General features: G+C 41.5%; 1 protein-coding gene across 1 annotated transcript in view; it reads left to right on the forward strand.

Moving 5' to 3' along the window:
• ATAD3A (ATPase family AAA domain containing 3A) overlaps positions 1–17,466 on the forward strand; it is a 30,126-nt gene that overhangs the window by 3,917 nt on the left and 8,743 nt on the right. Inside the window, exons 6-14 of the mRNA XM_059829942.1 lie at positions 1,050–1,215; positions 1,938–2,007; positions 6,011–6,166; positions 6,411–6,467; positions 7,368–7,493; positions 9,903–10,027; positions 12,406–12,457; positions 13,363–13,433; positions 16,985–17,152. Coding sequence (XP_059685925.1) covers positions 1,050–1,215; positions 1,938–2,007; positions 6,011–6,166; positions 6,411–6,467; positions 7,368–7,493; positions 9,903–10,027; positions 12,406–12,457; positions 13,363–13,433; positions 16,985–17,152 — 991 coding nt within the window. The remainder of the gene's footprint in view (positions 1–1,049; positions 1,216–1,937; positions 2,008–6,010; positions 6,167–6,410; positions 6,468–7,367; positions 7,494–9,902; positions 10,028–12,405; positions 12,458–13,362; positions 13,434–16,984; positions 17,153–17,466) is intronic.

Genomic DNA, 17,466 nt, shown 5'->3' on the forward strand with positions numbered 1-17,466 from the left:
TCCAGTGGGCCTCCGCTAGGGCACAAGTCTTTTTATAAATGTAAGGCAATTTGTGTATGACCAAACAGGATCGGAAGGCTGGTTTGTGCTGTACACAGGCATGGACCGCTGTGTTGTCCACTCCTTGCTGCCATCTAGTGTACTTTCGGTGTTTGTCGGTATCTTTGAGAGAAGTATTGTAGCAACCGTATAACAAAGCTCAATGGTGAAACCTTGTAGGTGAGGGTGATTTTACTCTTGTAGTATCCACCTACTTATAGGCACCCAGATATGAATGTCAAGGTAGCCTGTCCAGCATTCAGGTATCGAGATGTGCATCAAGTATCAAGTAGCTGGGTGGTCCAGTCAGGATTTTTTGCAGCGATGCTGAAGATAGGGAGTGCTGTCTCTGAAGTCCTCATCTCATCTCCTGGGCTGTTCTTCAGTTTCTCATTCATTCTCCATTCACATCAATCTTAGTGTGTCTGTCGCAATCCTGTGTGTCTGAAGTAACAGAGCTTCCAAAATCGTGTTTGGGACAGCGTTTTACAGGCAACTCAGTTCTGCTTCTCTTCCTTACAAGCAGTGTATGTTGCACTGTGTGTAGTTACTTGCCCAGGGTTGTCCTTCATTTTCTGCAACGTGTCACCCTTCTTCTCCGAAATGATGATGAGCAGCAGCAGTGTCTAGCACTGTGGTTTTTCCCTCTCTATTGCTTTATCCCTAATTGTCTAGCTCATCTCTGACTGAAGTTTGCCCTGAACAATTTTTCTGGTAATGAACTTCCAGAACTGAAGGATGATTATCTTGCACTGTGCCATCTGGAGAAGGCCACCTATTTGGTGTGTGATCCCTCTAAGCACAGTGGGGAAAATTCCTTGTCTGTCTTCTGTAATATTGCACTGGTTGGCTGCCTTTTGGGGAAGGAATTAACATCTTGAAGTCTGCTGCTATGGGACCACACACAGCTGTTGTGAAGCTAGGATGAAGCAATGCATCTCTTCCCCCTGCCTGCTACCTGGGACTAAGCCAGCCCAAAAGATTGTCCTCTTCTGTCTTTTTTTTTAAAGCTACTGTAGAGCGAGAGATGGAGCTGCGGCATAAGAATGAGATGCTGCGTGTCGAGGCAGAGGCAAGAGCCCGTGCCAAGGCTGAGCGGGAGAATGCAGACATCATTCGGGAGCAGATTCGCTTAAAAGCTGCTGAACATCGCCAAACAGTATTAGAGTCCCTCAAGTATGTACAATCCAGGAGAAGGGCATGGGTTGCCTTGCTGCTTTTGCAGATTTCTGTCATCATGTAGGAAACCTTGCTGTTTCCTCTAAGCTCTGAGGAATATCAAAAGTTAGTTTGTACACTCTTGTACTCTGAACAATAGGATTTATATTAAAGAGAACCCTCTCTTTCACTTGTCTTGCTGCATTGTGATCTGAATGTCAACCAAAGAGACTATTTATAGAGTTGTGAATTTTAAACCGTTTTTCTAACAGGTTACTTCAAGCCTTATTCACTGAGACTCAATTACTCTGAAAACTCTCAGAGTTCTTTCAGTTTCTGAACATATGCCATAAAGGCATAAAGCAGTCTGTCTCCAAAGGGGTGGGTATTTAGATTTGTAATTTGTCAATTTTAAGTCCTTTGAGATTTTGAATAAAAAAAGCTTTAGAATTAAATACCTTTTATTACAGTTCAGCACCAATAATGTGTTAAAGAAAGAAATTGATATCATCTTAACGCCGAACGCTTTTCTGGATTTAATCCCAGATCAGGTGTAGACATTGGATGATTATAAAAGTATTTGCCATGCTTGTTCGTGTTTCAGTTCCCAGGTGAGCCCTCAGTTAGCTTTGACTAGTTCTGAAGATGATCATTATAAAGTTGTCTTGTAAAATTGTTTCAATTCAGTCTTTTAAATTCCTTTCTCTTCTCCTGCTTGCCATGCTGTTTGCTTACCATAGGACAGCTGGGATGCTCTTTGGGGAAGGATTCCGTGCTTTTGTAACGGACTGGGATAAAGTTACGGCCACGGTAAGATTGCGACATGTATCGATAGCTTCCGGAAAAGTCTATCTATAAGTGTGTGTTAAAGTAACTCCTTGCTCAGTATGTTTACAAACTTTATGCAGAGTAAACTGTGGCGGGATTGCTGCTCACTTAGTGCTCTCTGCAGTCCTCATTTAAGGAGATACTGTGTTTCAGGTCTTTATTCAAATTAATTCTCATCTTTTCTGTATAGATGATTTGTTTCTCATTGGTCACATAGAAGTTCTGGCTTTGATTAATCAACAACATATAATGTCTTCAGAGGCAGTCACCTTTACAAACACATTGCCTGAGAGTTTGCTAGCTATTACAAGTAATAGATGGTGATTCTGTGAAAAAAGTAGATGAGTCTTTTTCATGGATTGTTTTTTTTTCCCCACAGATTGCTCTAGAATTTGCTCTTTTGTGTGTGTACGGGAGTAGGGCTTTTATCTAATAGCCAATTAGAGATAACTGCAGATTTTTTCTTTGATCTTGAATGCAATTTTTTTGTTTGACTAGGCTCCGAGCTGACAAGTTTTCATTCAGCTTTGCAGTGGTTGATGTTCATTGTACATTCATGATGCATGAACATCTATAAATGTTTATAGGTAAACAGAGCATTATGAAATGTTTAACACTGCTGTTACAGGACTTCTTTGCCAGTGGTGGTATTTGGGAACAGGGATCTAATCCCTGTTTCCCCCCACCCCTGAAGTCTTTTGTATGTTTGCAGTTAAACTACAAACTGGAAATGTCTTTTTAGGAATATTAGGGAAGGTATATTGGAGATGTGTAATAGTTGATCTGGTGGACACAAAAGGGGTTTGTTCCCTCTAAACCAGTGGTCTCAAATGTTTTGATCACATACCCCTTACAGTAAAAAATTTCTGAGAACACTCCCCCAGAAAATAGTAAGCGATACATCATGAACATTTGTTTTGGTTTTAAATTATAATATCAAGGTACATGATTTAAAGGCCACAGAGAGAAATTCTTCAGTATTCCGCTTTTGCATGCATTCTGTCTCTGAGCTGCAATTTCTTCCCACCAAGTTAGCTGCCAAGAACTTGCCTGCTACTCTCATCCCAGGTGGAGAGCAGACTGTCAGCTCTCTGTTATCAGGGAGTCTGAGGGTACCATTTTCATCTATAAAGAAGCACTCCCAGTCTCTGGAACTTCAAGACCTTGCAGGACATGATTTAAAACTCACTTTGCTGTTTCTATCACAGCTCTACATCTAATTTTGATGTAGCCTGGAGAGCACCTAGACAACTGTTCTGTGTGCTAAATAAGTTGATGAAAAGCTGGACCAACATCTTTTCACAGGACAAAAGAGCATGGCAGTGGCTTCTTATGGATATAAAGTTGTTTCTCAGTGTGCTACTTCCAACAAAACTTTACAGTGAAAATATATTTTTAGTAGCGTGGCTTGTTAAAATGGACATTTTGCTTTAAGTCAGTTACCACCATCTGCTCCACCCTCTGGTTTTATACACACAGGCTGATACAAAAGACACTTGGCCTGAGTGCACTGGGGAGAACAAGACATGTTTTTAGTGGATCCTTTTGTAATCTGTAGGCTGTACCTGGAATGCCTGCAGTATTCAGAGCCTTTTGCAGATTAGCGCTTGGTGCTTTTAGCTGCATATTCTCTTGACCCAGATACCAGTTTCCCGCATTATGGTCATTTTTGCTTCTGACAAGCCCTTGTCTTGTGAATATGGGACATTTAACTTTAAAAAAAAAAAAAGTGTATTTTTGGAAAGGAGATAAAACAGCTGGAACTCTGTTGCTTTGAAAAGTATTTTCTGTTGCTTTGAAAAATGACTATAAGGTAAGAATTAGGTATTTTAGGTTTCCTCTAAATTAGCCCTGGATTTTCAGATCTTCCTGCCTACTGTAAGGGCTGCTCTTTTCCGACTTCTTCACATCCAAGCAGAACCCTAACGGTTCTGCTCAAAGTTTTTTGGGTTTATTGTTTTTTTAGGGGAATTCACTTTGCTTATCAGTCAGAGATTCATTCCTTTGCTAGATACTTCATGATAAACAGATAGGCACTGCAATCAGACTGACTTGTGGAGTTGGCATAGTAATTGGGTTCTTCAATGAATGTGAGAGTCGAGTAATTTTCCTGTTTTGATACATAGCTGTCAGTCTTAAAGTGTATTTTTGTGTATCTTGTAACATCAATGTTGGTGAAGCCCAGAAGTCTGAAAACCTTATCTTTGCCTGGATGGATCTGATGTATCAACCTGTAACTTTGCTTAGTTGTTACTAGGATGTTGCTTAGTTGTTACTAAGGATGTTGCTAAAGCAGATGGTGTAAGAATGCATGAGATCATTTGTCATGGTACCTTGTTTTTAAAGGGAGACTGCTAAAAAGGTGGAGTCTCTTTTGTGTTCTAAAGTCCCTGTAAGCTGATATGAATCAGGTGTGGAGGTTGTCTTACTCTTTGCATCTTGGAACTTGCAGTTCTGAACTGTTCACGTTTCTACCCAAAGCAAAGGTGATGTCACACATTTAAGCGGAGTGAAACTGAACAGATGGTGTTTCATGGTTTATTGAACAATGCCATCCTTGTTGTCCTTGAGGCTTTTTGACCTTGTTCTGTACTTGTAGTAAAAGTCTGCTTACTTTAAAACCAATTGCTGCAGCTTGCTCTTTTGTCTATCTGGGCTTGCTCTGATAGGAGTTACTGGCATCTAGCTGTAAGCTGAACACAGCTGATTACTTGCACTCGGAACGGTGTGGAACAGTTGGCCTCTTCCCAAACACCTCTCAGTTTAACAGTAATGCCCCTTGTTCCCTTGTATTTTCAGGTGAATAGGACTTTTGGTAAATCAACTGACTTGCATATGTACAAACAGATGGAACTGGAGGCTTATGTTTGTGCACCTTAAGTAAAGTTTTATAAAAGTTTTGTAAAAGTTATCAGTGCGATCAGTCTCTGAGAATTAAGGAAACAATCCTACACATGCTAAAGATTTCTGTAAAGTCTTGCTTTCAAATCCTGTCGTGAAATGTTATTCTTGGCAACCTCCTGGAGTGTCTTTAGCATTGTCAGCACAGCTCCTTGTCTATTCTGACAGCTAGCTGTGGTGGAAAAAGCTGCCTGCAGGGCTCTTGGTTTAATATGAGCCAATGTAGTGCTGAACTGAGCAGCAACCATAAACCACAGAGAAGTCTGGAGTCTTTCTGCTTCACTGGCAAATTGATGGGAATGTCTTATGTTCTGGGGTTTCTGAAAGAACAGTCTCTAATGCCGTGATGGTAATTCCCATGGTAGTTTTGGCTTTGAAGCTCCTCTTGAGAACCTGTTTTCCTGTTGTGTTACATCTGGCATGACTGTTCACCTTTAGCAGGTATACCCTGGCTAGTCCTTTTTGTTCCCTACTGTGTACTGCCTTGGTGGCAGCCACAATTCAGATGTTTGTCTGGGCATCTTTAATTCGGCATACATTTTCCTGTATGGTGAGGGGTAGTCTGGCAGACTGGTTGATGTGGGCTTACTCTTAACTGCCTGCACAGAATACCTGGGGGAAAAAAACCCCAAAGCCACACCACTTTCCCAGTGTGCTTTTGTTCATAACACTGAAGCTAAAGCTTCAGCATTATGGGAGATACTGTTTTCTCACAGGAGGCTTATACCTCCAGTTTGTAGCAAAGCCTGATGGCTATTTGTCTTAATACATACTCTACTTAGTTAAAAGACTGAAAAGCCGCACACATTTTGAGCAGGGAGTACATACTTCTGGATATATGACTATACCCATTACTTGTGTTTCCTTTATCTTTCACACTGCAAGACACAAGAGCAGTAAATGCCCTATGAATAGGGAGTGTGAGACCTGGACTGTCTGAACAGGGATAAAACTTCTTACCAAAAATAAAGCCCTATTGGTCAGCATTTGTCCTGAATCTTAATTCCCTGCCACAGGGCAGGCTACACGCAATAGCGTTGCCTTGCCAAGTGTTTTTCCTAATCCTTCCGCCGTTTCTTTGCAGGTGGCAGGCCTAACCCTGCTGGCAGTGGGTGTTTACTCTGCCAAGAATGCCACGGCAGTAGCAGGGCGATACATAGAAGCACGTTTGGGCAAACCTTCCCTGGTGAGAGAAACCTCACGCATTACTGTGCTGGAGGCACTGAAGCATCCTATCAAGGTAAAGTTTAGCTTTGGTTTTGTGTTGCATTCAGCCATAAGAATGCAAAAATCCTTTTGCAGCTCTTTGTGTCAGGCAGCAGCTGTCGATGGGTCTGTGCTATAAGCGTGCTATTAGAGATAGCATGGGTGGGCTGATTTCATTGTCATTTCATATGACCTTTTTGTCCAGGCGAGTTCTCAAAACTGTGATTGATTTCTATGATTGATTTCTATGTGTCCGTAATTGAATTTGTCTTCTCTAGGTTGGTAAGCGTCTTACTAGCAAGGCTCAAGATGCCCTTGAAGGAGTTGTTCTCAGTGTGAGTACTTTATTTTGTTATCTTGATCTCTGAAGGATGACTTTGGAATCTAAATAAGAATGGCTGTTTCCTTACACTCACTGAAAAAGCTGTAATTCCAGTAATTCTGGGGACGTAGCACCCTTGGGGCGCTGAGACCATAAATAAGCTCCTGTGTTTGGTGTGACATGCATTCAGCACTCTGTTAACCTTTCTTCCTCTGTGCAAACCAGTTGGAAGTCTTATTTCAGTTCTTGCCCTGCTGCAGTTTTTCTCTGTAGTCAGCATGTTAATATACAGAGTTCCACTTGTCTCATCTAATCTTTTAAGGATTACTGAACCTAGATCTGTTTGTAGGCCAAAAAGCAGAAGCAGCGTATGCATTTGCCCATCTTGTGAATGACTCTTAGCTTGCTAATTAGGGCTGCTTCTGTATATTTGCTTCTGAATTAGATTCCTGGATATCAGGCAAACTTAAGTGCTTCTTGAAGCTGCTGAGAGAAAATGCTCCTGCGGGAATAGCTTTCTCCCAGTATCTCTACAAATGCAGTAATAAATATGAACATGAATGTTTATGACTTGTATGAAAGAATTAGTACTGCAAAGAGTTGCTTATGTTTTGACATATCCCTCCCAGGGTATCCAATAGAAAGTGAATGTTTAGGTGTTACCAATTCTTACAGTAGTTACTGCACTGCTGCTTTTACTTATAAAAGAATTGTAGCCAAGTGGACAGAACTTTAAATTGAGTAAATCCTGACATAGAAGGGGAAATGACCCTGGTCTGAAGTAATAAGCAGCTGAAGTTAAGGTTTAAAAGCTTGAGACTGTAGGAGTGCTGCCTCCTTCTTGACCTGTGAAACTCATAGATGCAGTTTTCTTGGTATTTTTTGTTCCTTAAGTTTAACCCTTTTCTTGCAGCCACAGTTAGAAGCGCGTGTGAGAGACATTGCCATAGCAACAAGAAATACAAAAAAGAACAAAAGCCTATACAGGAATATTCTTATGTACGGTCCCCCTGGCACTGGAAAGACGCTCTTTGCCAAGGTAAAACACTGCAAAGATTCTGACAACCTGCATGTTGCAGGGTGCTCTGAAAACTTCAGGGTCTAAGCACCCTCCCTAGTCTGAAATCTATCGCTATAGTATTGCGTAAACATTGTGTTCTTGTGTCTCTGTTGGGAAGGGAGGAAAAGACATCCAGCCTGCTTCAACTCTAAATTAGTACAGTTGCTTGGATTCTAGTGCTAAGCATAGGTGGAAGAGCCCTTCCATCTGGAAGAAGCACTGGGCAACTGTGATTTGTGAAATCTCAACACCAGCCTGCTGTCTCCTTTCCACCTCTGTTAATTTTATGCACTTGTCTAAATAGGGTCTTTCCTGCTGTCACTTACTAATCCCAGAGTAGAGGAGAGATAGGTATGGCTTTACTGCGTGTATGCACTACCAGGATGGTTTTTGCATAGATTTGGGTCAGGATTTGATTTTTGACTTGCTCGTTGGTGCTTGTCCACTGGATCTGAGGTTTCATATGCTTGTTTAACAGTGGCAGATTTGATGTGCTGATGCAAGTTCAATTTTTTTTCTCTTATCAATACATTAAACCTATATCCCAATAGATTTTGCTGCCTGCTCTGACAGTATGCCACCTAGTTTGGATTTCTAAAGCCAGTAGAGAGGGACAGGTCTAGGAAATGGCAACAGCAGCATAAGGAGAAGAAAGGAGACGTGTGAGAGCTGAGAGAAGTGATTGGCAGTGGAGAAAGGAGAAGTTTATGAAACAGTCCAGAAGTTATCTCGTAACGCTTTTCCCCAATAGCATGGGAACTCCAAGGGGATGTGGTGGTAGCTATAAAAGTCTGGAGCAGGTCAGAAGGAAGATGGATGTAAGGGTGAGGAAAGGGCTGAGCACATCAGACTTGTATGCTCTGGAGAGGAGAGAATACCATGCTGGGAAGCTGACTGTTTTCTGAGCTGTGACTTTTGCACTTGGGTTAATGTCAGTGACACTACAGATTGTTATTACTGCTGTTCCAAAAAGTCAACATGTCATGGTGTGGTGGCCTTCTCTGACTCTTGCAGGGCAAAGACATATATGGGTCTGTGATGGTAAGTAGTAACGCTGTATGACAGGATTCTTGAGACAGTTGTAAACACACTTGGATGCAACTGTCAAAGCTTCCGGTTTTGTTGGACTGATACAAAACACTAAACATTAGTAGCAGGAACTGGGTGGTTTTTAATGGGCGGAGCAAAGCCTTTTTCCAGCCTCCTGCTGCACAGCAAATAATTGGTTGGATTCAGCTAAGGATGTTTTGCTGGGGCTGTTGCTGATCTGCTTCAGTTGACTTGTTCATTTTAACCTTCAGATGACTTCCCTTTACTCAGCAGAACTGGATAGCCAGGTCTGGGTCAGCTAATGGTGTGTTAACTCAGCCTGCTGTCTGTCACCGTGGCAGGGCTCAGTTGGTGGCTGCTTTGTGAACTGCTTTCTGAAATGAAGAGAGATCTTCCCATTTATTGGTTTCAAATCCTAGTGAAGTCTGTTCTTCCAGATACAGGCATTTGTGGGCTAATTCACCACTGAGATGTTGCAGTGAGATGGAGAGCAAGTTTAAGCTGGGAGCTTCATTACAATGTTACATAGCTCTTGGTAGACCTGTTTGGGCTGAAGTAGAGGGAGGCTTTGCCAAGGCTGTAATTCTGCCCTGCAGTGACATGACAGCCTAAGCAAACTTTAGTCAGTGCAAGCCATAGGCTCTTCTGATGTGCTTGTTTAATGTTGGCTACATCCTGTCAAGCTTGCTTTATGGATAGACTTGCATTTTCTGTCCTTGCAAAAAATCACAGAGGTTTTTTTTTTCACCTGCAAGCTTAAGGGAGATATTTCCAGCATGCCCCAGGAGCTTCATTAAAACTCTTCGCTTAGTAGCCACCAGACCAACGAGTTGTGACAGGCTTTAAAATACAAAGGGAGACATCTGTAATTTTGTCTGAATACTCATTGGGTTCACTGACCATTTAATTCCAGGCTTTTAAATTTTTTTAAATGAATACAATTTTACTTGAGTTTTTTTAGTTAAGTGTCTAGTAGAGAATAGAAGCCTGTTCTGCTGCACAGAGGAAGGAAGTTATAAACTAGATCATGAAGAAAACAGTGGAAGAAATAAACAATACACAAGTTAAAGATGAAGGTCTAAGCACTCTCAGCAGTGCCTTCTAGCATTAAAATTTTGTGCATTTCCGTAAGACTAATCTTCCATCTTTTGTTCCCATTCAGAGCAACGCTAAAAGCTGCCCCTAAGTGACTGAAGAAGTATTCTCTTTTCTAAGAGCATACTTACCCTCTGCAAATAAGCATGCTGATAGGAGTAAACTACTTTGACTTCCCTCCTCGTCTTCCGTGGACTTGCAGTGAAGGAGAGTGCCTGACTCACTGGTTTTCCTTCCTTCCAGAAATTAGCTGTGCACTCGGGCATGGACTATGCCATCATGACAGGTGGCGATGTTGCCCCCATGGGGCGGGAAGGAGTTACTGCCATGCATAAACTCTTCGACTGGGCAAACACCAGTAGGAGAGGGTAAGTAGAGGTTCCTCTGAATGCTGAATTTGGTTTCTCTGAGCAAAGAAACTCACTGCAAAAATGTAGTTCAGACCCCTAATCTCTGTTATTGAATGATACTCTTGCACAGATGAGGTAACAGTGACCAGGCATAACATCTCCTAGAGTTTTCCTAGAATGGGTGAATTCTTGCTGCTTAGTAATATTTAAAAGGCTGAAAGCTTTTGCTCTTTGCTCCCTCAAACCTTTCTTGTTTACTTGAGATTTTTGAGATCAGTCATAGCTTGACTCTCTGCTGACCTCACCAGGCAGGTGGAGAGAGATTGCCCACTTGAAGGCTGGGACACATGTCTTCCAGAGTGATTAGTTTTCTGACAGTAGTGAGAAGACTTAGCACAAATGGATGTGTAACCAGGTACTTACACTCTCTGGATATTATGTCCCCTGTTGCAATTGCCAATTGCTCAGATTTTAGACTCTGATAGTGTTTGGATCCAGCTTCTTGTTTGTTTACTTTTGAGTCTCAAGCAGAAATAGCAAATTATAAGAAATAAAAGAGGATAAGGGGGAGACAGATGCTAAAGGCATTGATGTTAGATAGGTGTAAAAGTTACAAGCTGCTGTGCTTTTTCAGTCACCTTTAAAAAGCAAACTTTTATCTGCAGAAAAGCATTCATGTTGAGGCTAAATCTTGACTCCCTGATTTTGTACGAGTATGTAGTTAATTTGTTCATGCTAGTGTAAATGGATTTTTGCAGTCCAGAGGTAGCGAAGAAGTTGCTTGTCCATCCAGGATATTAAAATTCAATAGGGAGCTTGCAGTGGGTGTCAGTTTGGGGTTTTTGTGCTGTTTTGGTTGGAGGTCTTCTGTAAATGTGGCTAACCGGTGATTTACGTGTTCTCTGATTGCTTTAGATGGACATTATCTTGCAGTGTCTGTTTTAATCCTTGATGCATTCATCATCTAAATGTTTCTATTTCTCCTTTAAATAAACCTCAAAAACTTGCAGAGTAAATGTCCTAAGGATTTAAACTCTTTAAGCTTCTCTTACCCTGAGGAGCTATAGAAGGAAAGGTGTAAGAATTCAAGTGATCTTAGAAAGAGAAGTTGGAAGAGATGTGAGGATATTCAATTGGATGAAGTCTGCTGGATGCTTCCACTAAAGAATTCTCTTTCACAGTACTGCCTGGGTCTGAGTTTGTTCTCTGTCCTGATAAAAACTTCTGTGCATTTGAACTTCATACACTTCAGATAGCCATCTTATGAAAGTCGTGATCAAGGTTACATCTATCCATATATATCAATATTCTAAGCTCCAGTAACTTTCAAACATTTAAGCAGATTTTATTCTGGATATCCAAGTATTAGCTGTTAGTACTGTGTTGCCTTTATTAGCTGAAAGCCATTGTGATAGAAGACGCTTCTCTGCAGAGGCTGTAGCTGAGAATATTTTCAGAAAAACTGGAGTTGAGTAAAAGATGTTAATAGGCCCTGAAATCCCTTGAAAAAAAGCTGGTTTTGAAGCTAGGCAAGAAGGTAATACAAGCTGTGACAGCTTTATGAGCAACTTGGTTCTGTTATTGATAAACATCTTTATAAGCTTTGTCTCTTGGGAAGAGCACTGCTCTTGGGTTATAAGTGAATTTATTTTTGTGAATTATTCATTGACTTTATTAATTCACTTCTCCACAGGTAGTAAAACCATTATATTATTGCTAGTGTGGTTTGGAAAGGGAAAACCCAACAAAATAACAAAGCAAGTTGCAGGGGGGGGACTCTGGTTTCAGGTTTTCTGAATGGTATAAGGAAGAAAAATGGCAGGAAGATGCCATTGTCACCAGGATTTCTTGTACGCTTGTGTACCTGTCTTGTACGCTTGCACACACTTCTCTAAATAAGAGGGAATGCTAAAATAAGCACTCTCACAAATACTTGGGGAGTCAGGTCTAAATTTCAAAGGTCTACTCCAACTTGGCAGTAACATACCAGCACTGCCAGATACAAGCCCATTGCCAAACCATGTCCGTGAAAACTCCTGTCTATATTTAAAAATCTGGCGGAGGTTAAGGTCGTGTGTCCTAGAATTGCTTCTGTTCAGTCTGCTTCTGAACAGCAGGAAACAAAACTCCAGAGGCCTGGAGTCAGATTTATGGCCTAAGGTATCTTCAGCTAATGCCTCTTTTTTACCTGTTGGGATGGCCAAGTGTATACAATGGAAATGTTGCTGTAGCTTGGCTGAGAAATGTTGCCTGAAGAAATGAATTTGCTTGTGTAATCCTTTGGGCTTACAGCTGGTCACAGTTACGGGTGCCTGGTAGTGGGACAGGAGAATCCTTGAGCCATTTAAGCCTCACTTACCTGTGTCCTATTACTGTGTAGTGCTTTCCTTTTACAGCCTCTTGCTATTTGTGGATGAAGCAGATGCATTTCTGCGGAAGAGGGCAACAGTAAGTATTTTCTCTATGTCCGTTATCCGTATATGCTCCAGAGTTAGTCAGTCAACAGTTGTCTTGTTTAACCTAATTAGCTAGCTTCAACAGGCAAAAGATTAAAACTGGCAGGTGCCTTACTACTCACCTAATTAAATGGTGCAGAGACAAGAAATTCGTGTCTTGCAGCTGAATGGAATGAGCATCTCAAGACTGACTTGAGAATTCTTCCCTGCAAAAGATGGGTGACATCATCTTTTTGGAGGTTTTGCAAGTGACTGGGCAGTAGGAAAGGAAGAGGCATATCTTCAAAACAGGAGAAGATTGTTCACAGTGCAGAGCTGACACCCTGCAGGGTTTGGTTTTTGTCCCAACAGATATTTATCTTGGGAGGTTTTCATAACAGAACTGCTTTTCACTACATTAACAAAGCTACACTAGCATCTTCCCCAGTACAAATGATTTATGTTTCAAAGTAAGTCACCGTATTGTACACTGAATCTGGACCTGCTACTTGAACCCCAATAGTCTATTTAAAGAGCTGTCCCTAGGAAATTACTTCGAATGTGTAAGTGAATTCTTTGCTGTGGCTTATTTTCCTGTAAGTATCTTACTGGACTTCCCAGTTAAAATAGTGTTCAGCAGGGAAAGCCACCTGGGCCAATGGTTAGAGCCTTGGGTTTGAAATCAAGAGAATCACTGAATGACTGTGGGTAAATATTTAATCTCTCTGCTAGAAGCTTTAATTCCTAACCTTTTCCTGGGTATATAAATGGATCCTTTTTTTCAAGGTACTACAGTGCTTTGAATTCTACTGTAATGCAAATGCTTGACAATAGCAGAACTCACTTTGTCAATAATGCTGCTTGAAGCTGTCTTAGGTCCCCAAGCAGTTGATCTTCCTTTGGATTTCATCTTTGCAGGAGAAAATCAGTGAAGATCTCAGAGCAACTTTAAATGCATTCCTGCACAGAACGGGGCAGCACAGCAACAAGTAAGTGTCCAGTTTCAGGCCTTACATCAGCTGATATTTCCCTGAATTAAGGAAAGTCTGCAAAGAGTCTGTGGCAAGCAAATGAAAGTTGGAAGTGTATGATCTGTGCTACTAAGGCCTTGAAAAAAATCTGCATAGAATATCCCCTTTTTAGCTTATATACTGAATGTAGCTTGCTCCTCCTTTATCTTTTCCTGGGACCTGGAAATTAGAGCTCAGAAAGGCTGTACGCAGGGCAGAAATCAGTGCTTGTAAAAAGGGTGTTCGTTTGGCCCACGTTAGCAGATGTGCAAAAGGGATCTTGAACTGCCTTTCAGGACAACACTTCCCCTGCATATGGTATGTAGTGGTGAGCAGTTCCCTTTCATATGTCATCCATACTGTGTGTGGCTCCCTTCCAGCACTGTAGGGAAATTCTTTCCTGAAACAGGGGTGGTATTTGACCATCTTCTCTTTCTTAATCAGTTACTGTTCTTTAAACAAGGACAGTATTGGGCCTATGAATATCAATATCACAAAAGAGAATGCAGGGTTGATATTGGCTGGATGTTTCATAATATCTTCAAAAATTCTTCTGCTTGTGCTTGTTTGAGCTGCTGTTCCTCTCCAGTGCTTTGGTGGCCTCTTTCCATGCTGTGCATGTGTGTGTAGTGGGGGTGGGTTTGAAACTTTGAGGCAAATGAGTTTAAATCTGACCCTAGTTCTTTTGCATGAGCTGTCTGCTCAGTACATCTGTGTGCAACGTTGCACATAAATGTAGGAATCCAGAGTTGTTTCCTTCACGACTGCTAATAGGTTTGCTAAACACAGATGATTGCAGGGCTGACTTGACAGATGCATGCATGCGTGTGAATTTCATTGCCAATCCATCCATGCTCACTTGGTCACATTAATGTTAACTTCCTGCAGAGCACTGCTTAGTTTAACAAGAGCCACTTCCTGGCTATCGTAATAAAGAGAGATGACCTTTCCTTGACCTTTTCCAAATAATCTTTGATTTTATTTTTGTGTGTGTGTGAACTTTACTTAGTTGTTAAGTTTCTTTTACAAAAAAAATTGAGCCAACAAGGAAAGTTGTCTCTGTCTGTATGTGGGAAGGTGAGTTTCCCAGTGGTGAGAAATGATGCTCCATTAGTAAGGTTGTCATGAAACGCCTGTCATAGTAACCTCATGACATTGAAATAAATATTCTAGGTCATTGTTTCAGCACAACAGCAGGGCATTTTCTGTCCTTGGGGTCTCTCTTGATCTTGTTAAAACCAATGCAGCTCTGACTGATAGTTGCTTGTATGTAGCTTCTCTGTACCCTTCTCTGTCACAGTGAGGTGCCTTAGAAGGTGTGCCTTTCCAAAATGAGTAGATTGCTAGAAAGCAAGGTGTTGAGCCTGCCTGAACCTTGCAAGATCCTTAGTTTTCTCTTTGGGAGGATAGTGAGTCTCTTCTGCAATGGTACATAGAATTGCTCTATAAATGCTGAGTTGACTATAATTATTATTAAATGATGTTGTACTTGCTGTTTGCAAGAATAAACATAATAACTATATATTGGCAAAATACATATGTTCTGCAGGACCCAGAGCAAATGGTGCTTAAGATAGAAATACAGTTTTCGAAAGTGAAAACTGTACATACCCTGAGCGCCTAGGTGATCTCTAGAAATGTCTTTTGCCCTGTACCTGAAAAGATGATCAAGATGTTTAGATGGAACTGCAGAACTTTTAAGAATAATAGCATATATGTTTTAGCTGTAGGTAGTTCCCCCCTTTTTCTTGGAAATAGTCCTTTCCAGACTTGTAATGTCTAATTGCTGTAGATCCAGCAAAGCTGTCTTTTTGACCAGATTTATAATTGCACTGCAAGCCAGTGACTGGCAGGGGGTGGTAAGGGGATGGTTCTTTCTCCTGATGTCAGATTGCCTTAGCAGAGCTCTGAGCGTCCTTGTTTGGTGCTGGTGGGTGCTATGCCTCTACTCAAAACAGTTGGGCTGTCATTTTGTAAGATGTTGAATTCAACCTGAATTTAAACTGTGAGCCATTCTAGGAGTCTGAACATGTCCTTGTGATTCATACACTGCTTTTTACTTCTGAACAGCCTTATTGCTGCTTTGGGCAATAAGGAGTCCTGTATCAATGAATGGGAATTCACTTGAATAAGTCTAATAGTGCGTGTAAAGCTGTTTCAGTGAGACCCTGAGGAGTACTGTTACTTTACCAGTGAATCGTCACCGACGTAACTAAGTATTGTGAATTGCTGGCTTGAACTTCCCAAAGAACTTTTTGCATCTTCTTGCTGAATAGCTGACTGTGCCTGCATCTCTTGCTTTTGCTCATTTGTATTATTTTCACAACAGAAATGAGCAAGGTTTGAATATCGGGTCACGTATCAATCCTTTTATCCAAGCTGTGTTTCTGCAGGTGTTTTGGGGCAGTCCTTGTTGGTGGAAAAGGAACAGTTTCATGCCTGTGTGGCTCTTGGGTCAGCAAAGGTATCTTCAGAAATGACAGCAAAGAACACAGCCTGCTGTAGACTAGGATTTAAATAGACTGCAAGAACGTCAATATTCCAATAGCTGTGGTTAAAAGCCCATTTCAAATTAAAATGCACTATTAAGCTGGCAACATCAATTAAAGCATTAAAGCAGAATTGGCATGGGGAAGAAGCATCATTACAAAGCAAAAGAAAGGGCTTCTGGCTTCAAAATGCAGCAGGAGAGAGCAGGACCTGGAAGCTGGTACATCTGTACCATGGAGCAAAGCTTGGTAAAACAAACGACCTTTGTTTTCTGGTACCCATTGTGAATGCCTCTCTTTCTGCACGCATTAGACTTGGTAGCAGGAATGTGTTGTCAGACTTGCTTGAAGGAAACAAGTCAACTTCTATCAGCTGCTGAAGAATGACCTTCCCATACACAGAGCAAGCAGTGGTACACTCCCTTATTCTTAGGCCAGGATGAGTCCGTTCAGTGCTCTGCAGCTCCTTGAGCTGGCTGAGGTTTCAGTAGTGCTGTAGGCTTCCAGTTTGGCAGCCATTCACACCTTCAGAGCAGGACTAAGACAGCCCCTCATGATTCTAGGGTGCTGTGCAGTTAGCAGCTTGAAGTCAGTTCCCCAAACTGGGATTTGAACTGGAGATGTGTATGTGCCAGATAACATGTCTCCATGTTGTCCAGCCTTGTTCCAAGGCTTCAGACTTAGGGGTCTCTGGGAGATTATACACTTGCTAATGTTTGTGATATTCCTAACTTGAGGGAGACTGTGGGGAAAGTGATAAATAAATTAGGCTTCTATGGCAAGGACAGACTGGGGAAGGCTGATATTGGCAGGCTAAGTACTGAGTTAAACGCATTTCAGTTCTAAATTGCTTAAACTGCACTGCATTTTAGTATGTCGCTTGAGATGCTGTTACAAAGCTGTTTCTAAGGAATCTTCAGACATGTCAGGTGATGAAATGTCTTTGATACTGGCCATGGCAGTTCCCAATGTTCAGGCTGGTTCATTGATTTTTATTTTTATGGGTTTTTCAGTCTTTCCTCTCTTGTTTCATACTTCCAGGTTTATGCTTGTTTTAGCAAGCAACCAGCCTGAGCAATTTGATTGGGCTATCAATGACCGGATAGATGAAATGGTGAACTTTGATCTGCCCCAGCTAGAAGAACGGGAGCGGCTTGTGAGAATGTATTTTGATAGGCATGTCTTGAAGCCAGCCACAGAGGGTAAACAGTGAGTATCCCTGCAAAACTCTCGCACCCTATAGGATTCTCTTTCTTTTATTGTTTTTCTTCATCTCCTTTTCTGTGTATTCTGTCACGCTATCTATAAACCCATTTTAAACAAGTAGTACAGATAAGAGTTGGAGAGATGCCTCTTGCTATTCTGTTTACAGGATGAGATGCCATCTTAGAATTTCATGCCATGGTTTGTTGTGCCTTTAAAGTTTAGGAGACCAGTTACTTGCATTATTGCCTCCAGTGCAGTAGGAACACTGTTGGAACTCCTCATGTCCAAGCACTTGTCTTTGCTTGGCTTAACAGAGA

This window comes from Gavia stellata, chromosome 27 (assembly GCF_030936135.1).
Source record: "Gavia stellata isolate bGavSte3 chromosome 27, bGavSte3.hap2, whole genome shotgun sequence".
Taxonomy (NCBI): Eukaryota; Metazoa; Chordata; class Aves; order Gaviiformes; family Gaviidae; genus Gavia; species Gavia stellata.